Source organism: Ruditapes philippinarum, unplaced genomic scaffold, assembly GCF_026571515.1.
Source record: "Ruditapes philippinarum isolate M1 unplaced genomic scaffold, ASM2657151v2 ctg2899_1_1_1_1, whole genome shotgun sequence".
Taxonomy (NCBI): domain Eukaryota; kingdom Metazoa; phylum Mollusca; class Bivalvia; order Venerida; family Veneridae; genus Ruditapes; species Ruditapes philippinarum.
The window spans coordinates 39080-48579 of NW_026853201.1; the positions used below are offsets into that span (position 1 = coordinate 39080).

General features: G+C 33.3%; 1 protein-coding gene across 1 annotated transcript; it reads left to right on the top strand.

Annotated features, from left to right (window-relative positions):
- Window positions 1–1560: 1560 nt before the first annotated feature.
- LOC132736080 (neurotactin-like) lies at window positions 1561–6244 on the top strand. Its single transcript, XM_060723148.1, has 5 exons — window positions 1561–1657; window positions 3113–3743; window positions 3973–4294; window positions 5428–5519; window positions 5723–6244. Exons 2-5 carry the CDS (start codon window positions 3117–3119, stop codon window positions 6242–6244), a joined length of 1563 nt encoding a protein of 520 aa, XP_060579131.1. The 5' UTR covers window positions 1561–1657; window positions 3113–3116.
- Window positions 6245–9500: the final 3256 nt, after the last annotated feature.

The window sequence follows — 9500 nt, forward strand, 5'->3', positions numbered from 1 at the left end:
GTTCTTTGATATGTCAACATGAGACCTCATAGGTGGATATATATTATTGAGGTGGAATGTTGTGCATAAGAATGATAACTCTACCCTTTATATTTTTGAGTAATTGCCATTTGTTATTTTTCATACTTTTTGTCCAGAGCTTATCTCAAAAGTGTTAGAGGTATCATTTTGAAATTTCATAGGTGGATAGATCTCATTAAGGAGGAGTGCAGTACAAAGTAATGATAAATTACCCTGTTTCAGTTAACTTTTTTTCATACTTAATTTTTGTCCAGAGCATAACTAAAAAGCCTTTGAGATATCAACATGAAACTTATTGGTGGATAGACTTCACTCAGAAGATGTGCAGTGCAAAGAATGATAACTCTACCCTTCATAATTTTTGAGTTATCGCGCTTTGTTATCTTTAATCTGAGTGGAGCATAACTTAACAGTCTTTGAGATGTCAGCATGAAACTTCATAGGTTGATTTATCTTATCGAGGAGGAATGCTGTGCTCAAGAATGATAACTCTACCCTTAATAATTTTTGAGTTATTGCCCTTTTTATTTTCATACTTTTTGTCTGGAGTTTATCTCAAAAAGTGTTAGAGGTATCAACTTGAAACCTCATAGGTGGATAGATCTCATTCAGTTGGAGTGCAGAACATAAGAATGATTACTTCAGCCATCAGTTTTCATTACCACAATACCTCTTAAAATTGAATTATTCTGCTCTACTACATTTACATTCTTCCAATGAGCAAACACATTCGGCATTGGGGTGCCGGATGAGTCGCATGCTATACAATGACGTCATTTGGGAGCATCTTAGAATGACATATCTGCCAAGGATGTCGTCATCTTAGCAATATGAATAAAAGTTAAAGTTTTTACGCCATACAAAAAAAGTTACGGTTGATACGATATGTTTTTGAAATTTCAAGAAGTGTTTTAAATATGATAAAATATGGCAGATCATGCAATATATGACAGATAGTATTCATCTGCCGTCCTTGAACAGGCTCAAAAACGAACTTTTTTTTCTCACTTTTTTTTGACAATTTAAGATCTTTTATCCTATCCCTACATTCCGATTATTAAGATTAATATAATTATTGCTTTCTATTTTAATTCACACACTTTTTGTAGAATGACACGGAAGTGTCACATTAAGGGTTCCATGAAATACATATATATCATAAATGTTACATTAAGATCTTAATTGTACATTTTTCTAACTCAAATGTTGCATTCTTCTTAAGGCGGTGAAAGGGGATTGGTGATGGTAGATGGCATATACCTAGTTTTGCCGTCAACGAACAGGCTCTATCAAACCGGACCAGCAATCAAATTTTGCCTTGTTTGACGATCATTTTTCTTTCGATATTAATTTTTCAAAATATTGCAATTCAATTGAGCTGATGTATTTAGTAAACACTTTGATTGTATATACATATCTTAATGTATGTTAGCATTTTTAAACATGAAGTTATGTAAAAAGACTAAATAAAAGTCTACAGCGTTCATCGAGGTTTAGAATCTAGGATATTTTTCTTATCTCGGTTATATAGGACACAAATTTGCAATATCCTTTTGCTTTGGCATTAAGAAACTTTGGCCTTTATCTTTGTTTGCGAGGTCGGCGTTAAATCATTGTAATCAAGGAGCCGGTTAAGGTAACTTCTTTTCCGTATATCTATGCTTATTTAGGCTTTAGGTTTAGTTTTCTTAAAATGTTTACACACTGTATGCCGAATAAATGATTTTTATGACGGCCGGTGTAAGGAAAAAACAATGCCATATGTGATTAAATGGTCAGTGAATGACCTTATTAATTTTAAACATAATTAATTTTATACAACATACATGTATATCATTAACACACATTCTGATTTTTAAAAATAGATATGTCTATACATGTACACTCAAACATATTCGTGTAAGTTGATATATAAACAATTTAATTTTGAGAATATGGTAAAAGTGATATTCCTTTAACATTTTTAATGGAAATGATAAATACTTGTTAAAACGTTTTATTAAATAAGATTTAAAATGATCTTATATAAATAGAATAATTAAGTACTATGTTCAACATATTCAACATATAAGACAAATAATCCTTTATAGATATTTATTTAAGCCAAATTAAGTTTCCTATTTTATCCTTGTACACAGTTACAGACAAATGGGTACTTAGGGCATTCCACCTTGCCCCGCTCTTATGTGCAATTTTCTACTTGTGACACGAAGGTCATATTCAAGTATTTGACATAGGGTCATGAAACTTTACAGGGATGTTGTTCAGCGTGTGAAGTTCTGAAACTGGGGTTTCGCTTGAGGATTTATTATGTTTTGTTTGAGTTATTGCCCTTGACTTATTGAAAATTTGCAATTTTAATTTGTGTCGTGCGTAGCTCAAAATGTATTCAACCTAGAGTCATGAAACTTAACAGGAATGATGGTCATTAGTGTAGTTGTGCACCTTTGGACCTTTGGATTCGCTTGTGGATTTATCCAGTATTTGTAGAGTTATTGTACTTGACTGAGTAAAATCCTTTCCATTATGTTATGTAATTTGTTGCTTGAGTGCTTGAGTAAGAATCAACCAACATTACAGTTATAATGATCAACATCACCGTAAAGCTATGCACCTGGGAGTTTGTATGTGGATTTTTTAAGTTTGTTAGAGTTATTGCCCTTGATTTAGTATATATTTGCAATTTTCCAATTGTTCATGCATAGCTCAAAAATGTTTGGCCTGTAAGCCTGAAAGTGTACAGTATTGTTGGCCAGCATGTCTTCTTATAAGCACCTTGGGGTTCGCTTATGGATTTATTCAGTATTTGTAAAGTTATTGCCCTTTATGTAGTAAAAAAATTTTAGTTTTCAATTCGTGGCACAAGAAGCCCAAAAAATATTTGACCTGTAGTCATAAGATTGACAAAACAGTGGAGTATGGGGTCGCCCGTGTTCTATGAACACATTTCTAGTTTTGTAAATCTAAATTCATCTAAACCAAATCTTTATGGCTACGTTTTTTATTCACAAAGATTTATAAATATATTCATTTATCTATATCAGTATTGTGTTGTAAATAATTTTTCTCTCACATTTTTTTCACTCTGCAGAAAAATGCTTAGACCAGCCATATTGATTTTGGTAATCTTCGGTCTTGGTGAATGCTTTATAATAACTCACAGGAAAGGTCCAGTTGTGAATACAACATGTGGTCCGATTGAAGGTTTATCGCAAAACGGTGGACACGGATTTCGGGGGATTCCATATGCTTTACCGCCAATTGGGAAATTGAGATGGCAGCCGCCAAAGAAATTAAACATGGCCGATGGAACATGCTGGAATGGAACACTTTCTGCCAAGCAATATGCGAATTTTTGCTTTCAATATGAAACAGATACGACATTCTACGGAAGTGAGGACTGTCTGTATATGAATGTGTTTACACCGACGCTTAATAAATCAGCCAAGTTACCGGTAATGGTCTGGGTTCACGGTGGTTCATACTCTTCAAGTTCCGGAAATGACGACAACTACTTCGCTGACGAAAAAATGGCCGGGGAGACAAATGTTGTTTATGTAAACCATAATTATAGATTACACACTTTTGGGTTTATGGCACTGCAGATACTTGCAGACGTTTCACCTACTAACACTTCTGGCAACTACGCTTTCATGGATTCTTTAGTAGTTCTCCAATGGGTACAAGCTAATATTCAAAACTTTGGAGGGGATCCATCACAGGTTTGATATTTACTTTTTTCTTTTCTTTATTTCAACAAAGTCAAAGACACTTTTTGATATTAAAAGGGTCTTTATTTCTGTTAGGCCATAAAGTAATAAGGTTAAGATGTATTGCGCCAACTTAGATAATTTATCATACTTCTTTACACATATGCTGAATCTTCAAACATAAAATGCAGCTCAGGTTTGTTCAATTAAGATTAATCATTTATGATTTTGCCATTCTTAGGTCACGCTGTACGGCCAAAGCGCTGGTGCAACTCATGTTTTAGGGTTAATGGCATCTCCATTGGCCAAGGGGTTGTTTCACAAAGGTTGGATGGCTAGTGGTTCCCCTCGTTATGATAAACTTGCGAAAGACGCATACGAAGACAATCTTGTTTACCTGAACAACACTAAATGTTCTACAGTTGATTGTTTGCTTGCTCTAACATCACAAGAAGCAACAGAAGCTGTGCCATGGGATGATTTTCCAAACTGGGATATGTATGACCAATACGATATCCCGAAGAAACTCACGAAATTTGACGGTTCTATGGCAATAGTTGATGGTAAATTTTGTTACATATATTTGTTTTTAGAAAACTCTCATACTTTTCAAAGCTTAAATATTGGTATAAGTAAAATTTTTCAGGGTATAAAACTATATCTAATTAAATATATAATTTATTATAATTGATCACTTGTAAAGTTTCGCTGTTTCCGTAATCTTATGGTCGATGCACGAAAGATTTGTTATTACAAAAAATATATTGTTAAATATTGTTATGCTTTAGCAGTTAAGCAATGTTTTCTTGCATGCGTCATTCGCTTTATATAAAATATATAAACCTTTTAGTTCACACAGGTTTTAAGGGATTATTCCTTTTCAAAGTTCAAACAATAATTGTTAAAAACCATAAAGATTTTTGACATATTATATATATGCCTATATTAAGGTCGTTTGCATATGTAACACTAGGCTGTCAAGATTTTTTAAATCGAATGAAATATTTTCATGAAATTTTAAATACCATCACAATTCTTTTATACAGGCAATTGAAATTACTCCTTTTCAAAATTCAAACAAACATTTGAGCCGCGTCATGACAAAACCAACATAATGGGTTTGCGACCAGCTTGGATCCAGACCATCCTGCGCATCCGCGCAGTCTGATCAGGATCCATGCTGTTCGCTATCAGTTTCTTTACTTGTTATAGGGTCTTTAATCAGACTGCGCGGTTGCGCAGGCTGGTCTGGATCCATGCTGGTCGCAAACACATTATGTTGGTTTTGTCATGGCGCGGCTCATTTTCTAAACCGAAACAGCAGAGAGGTAGTTCTAGCTTTATATACTTTAAGTAAAAAATTAGATTACTTTATTTGGGCCAGTCGATAATTGAATAACAAACTTTAATGCAGGTGCTTTAATCTCACTGTTTTATTTATTATTCAAGTCTGAAAATCAGGGAATTTTTACTTTAACATGTTGTTTGAAATGTTAACATAAATAAATCGATTTTAATAGGCACTGTGCTATGTATTACTTTTAAGAATTTGTGTACTGAGTAAAATGAAATTCCTTTCCACAATCAGTTAAAAAACTGGATAAAATGTACTGTTTTGAAAAGGACGTCGATAAAGGCGTTATATTAAACGAGCATTAAAATATACAGTCAGTAACAGGCATCTTTATTTTTACAGGTTACGTTGTTCAAAACAGCCTCCATTCGAAGCCTGGGCGAGGTGGATTCAAAATGGACATTCCTTTCCTGGTCGGTCTGTACATTTTCTCAGTCAGTTACAAAAATTTTCTTGACCTTATTAGAAAGGACATTAATTTTACAGATATAGATTGGAACATTTCTTTCCTCATTAAAAATCAAATTTGCGTGGAAAACATTGATATTGACGAATCTGTATGTTCAAAACACCTGCCTGCAACATGTTTGTACTATTTTTGTTACTTATTCAACATGATTATTCATTCTCAATTTAGGTAGTGCTGCGTCAAGAAATGGACGGAAAGACCCACCTGGTGATATGGGGTACATGGGATAAAACCGAACTACGAGCGCTTTGTGCATCACCAGCAGCTAGACACAATTTAGCACGTAACATTGCGGACATGTCAATCAAGATGTATCCTGTAACTGGAAACCTAACTGCGCGTTATCAATGGGCAAGTATGGTAAGCGATATAAGAGTAAACTGTGGAAATAACCTTGTAGCTTTGATGGCGGCAAAAAAGTTCAAATCACCAGTCTACCGTTATGTTAATACCAACAACCCATCGAAACCTTTCGGAGACGGCGGGGGATCCAATCTACCCTTTTCCATACTCACGATATGTATGCCTTCTTTTGGATATTTGGACAGTTTACTTGTATCCTCTCAGCGATTCGGACAAAAAGTTTCAAAGGAATATGAAAAAATGAGGTTATATCTTTTGTGCGTCATGGTCGTCCTAACACAACGTCATGGGGACAACATTTCCAGGTTCCACTGGACTCATCTCTGACACAGTTACAACTATCCAGAGTATCATGCAGAAGAATGCGAGTTTCTCTTTGCCAATGGTTTTTTCCCCTAATTCATGGCGACAATAGAATTAAAATGATTTTTTTGTAATTTCTTTTCGTGTAAAATTGTTGCAGTGTTCTTACGTGTTTGCGTATGTTTTGTATTCCGTTGGCATTTGGATTCATTAAACCTTTACGATAGTGACATGGTTACCATTTGTTTTCTAATATGTGTAAACATATTTTAATTAGCCTATTTGCCTGAAATTTAGTCCATGTCTTTAAAAAATATTCATGTACCCCTTGGATTCATCTGATATTGAAATTTGTACATGTACTTGATATTTTTTTAATTCAGATTTATCTCATGTTTATAGTATAGCCTTTATTAGATTAAAATGTTAACATCGTTTTATCAATAAAGTAGTACAGTAGTGTAACTGTATTGATAAGAAATCTAAGGCCTCAGTTCATTAATTGATACCAAACAAATTATAGGTTATAGGAATAAACTAGCTAGATAACTTATCATTCATGTTCCCATTATGAAGATATATACAAATTTGTAAAGTGTCAAACTTGAAAGCGCGGTATTATCTGAACCATTAGCCTGAAGAATAATCCGGCGCATCGCTCCCAGCGTTTCCGTGTTATAAACGTATGCCCTACGTTGCCTAAAAGGTAGCTATAATACTCAGTCCGTTATCAGTTTTTATGTCAAAGTGTACAAATAATCAGATTAAAAGGAACGCAAAAAACTTTTGGGAACTTTCCATTTTCCGGACATTGATACCCATTTATGTAGATATGTTCAACTACAACCATATAAAACATCATCGTGTGTATTTGGATATTTTTCTAGATAATGCAGCATTTGTGTCACGTTGACCAATGTATTATAATCAACTTTCAACATATATTTCCAACCATTACAATATTCCGATATCCATTTAATGATGTGCAATATTTTCAATGACACTTTGAAATACGTTTATCTTCTTAAAATTGAATAACAACTTGATATTTCAAATGTTCCTGTTCTACAAAATCAAGCTTTACGTTTAGTGTTTGTACCAATAGGAACAATACACGGACTTTTATTGGATATGTGTGCCATTTATTTCTCATACACGGCGGCACGAGAAAAACTATATGTTTCACGGATTTGCATTTGATGATAAGAACATTGTTTTTTTTATATGTTGATTCTTTCATTATTAATTCTGACGACTATTCACAAAATGAACTGTACAGACAAAAAACAAAAGTTCCATGAATGTCACTATATGACTTTACTACAAAAATTGCAAAGCCGTAGACTAAGTTAAAAAGTATATTAGTTTAACCATATTAAGATGTCGAGACGTAGATATTCACTGATAAAAAGCAATTATTAGAAACAAATATATTATTTTGTTTAATAAACATATTGATTCAGAGATAAACATATGCTGCAAGGATAAAGACAAGTTTTATGTACAGACTCAATCAAACCGAGTCTGCATTTCTTATTTTATTTTGTTGTGATTAATGCTTCCGAGGTATCACATTGTTTCCAGATTTTTTATATTTAGCAAGATAAAGTGTCAATAAACATTAATTCATATCAGCAATTATACTGGTTATATTTAAACATATATTCAAACATATATGTCAATCAGTATTGGATATTATGAAGGATACATTCAAAATTTTGTCATCTCAGTGACTAAGTTAGGACTGTCGTAAAATTATAAAGTGTTTAATAAAAAAAATGGGTTGATAATACCCATAGGGACAAATGTATTTAGCATTTGCTACATTAGATTTATACAAATGCTGTTAGATACATATTTCATGGATTAATCTAACAAATTCTTAATAATGATAACGCCATCATGAAATTCTATTCAAGAGTTTTATCAATGGTCGTCGGAATCAGTTTATTGTACTATTGCATACGTATAGCAATTATATACTCACAACAAAAATATTTAAGATATTACTCAAATGATGATAGTTACAAAACTTCGCTCCCTGTGACAAATCATGGTAAAATGCATACCACCGAAATTTCAAATGAAGGGCACATCAGACCTCCAGGGAAAACAACCAGAAGTAGTAAAATGTTGCCTGCTGGTGAAGAAGAAAGTGTACAAAAGTACCAGAAAGAGAGAGCTAAAACTACAAAAGACATAACACCGATAGATTGTACACCTATAATCTTAAATGAACATTTGTGTCAGAATGACAATCCTTATTTAATTATCATGATTCCGTCTCAACCTTCACATGCCAAACACCGACAGGCAATCAGAGAAACATACGCTCAGTTATCACGTGATAATATCAATAAGGTAAATGGTGTAGAAATACCATACATAGTCAGGACCGTGTTTCTGCTCGGAAAAGGAGTAAAAACGATGTTTGTGGATGCAAGTGTTTTACGAGAAAACAGCAAATATAATGATATAGTTCAGTTTTGATTTCACAGACTCGTATCATAACTTAACTTTTGAAAATGTTGCATGGTTTTTAAATGGTAGGTCAATATTGCAAGCATGCAACGTATGTCCTTAAGTCGACGAAGATGTTTTTTTTAACGTTGCTTTATTGATTCAACAGTTAAAAAGACATACATTAACTCCAAAAGGAGTTGTATTTGGATACATATACAGTAACAGTAAAGTATGGCGACATGGTAAATGGGCGATTGATAAGTCTGTTTATGAAAAAGATTGGTTGCCTAGATATGCATCGGGAACTGCTTACGTGTTGTCAGTAAACATTCTTCCTCACATTGTAAAAGAAGCAAAGGAAAGATCGTATGTTCAAGTGGAAGATGCCTACATTACAGGTATAATAGCTTCAGAAAAATTAGGCGCCAGTCTTGTAATGTTGATTGGAGGCTCACATTTAATTGAAAAATCTATGGAACCCTGCAAATTTGTGGAGAAAAAGAGAGTAACTAAAACTAATCTAAACGTAAACCAACTATATAGTTTCTGGAATGCATTATTATATTTTGAGACAGAATGTCACAAGTAAAAACCTTGTTGTAAAGATTGTAGGGCTTACGTATGGGATAAGCAATACAAAGTGTGATTAAAATGAACTTACTGTTTTTGGAGTGTTTTTGCACGCTTTGCAACATAAACAATTGGTGTACGTTCAAATTTGAAAGAAAAAAAAACAAGTTTCGATCGATAAAGAATTACGTTTCTAACAAATAAACATATCATATCTAAAATACATATCAATTTTGGAAGTCATTTG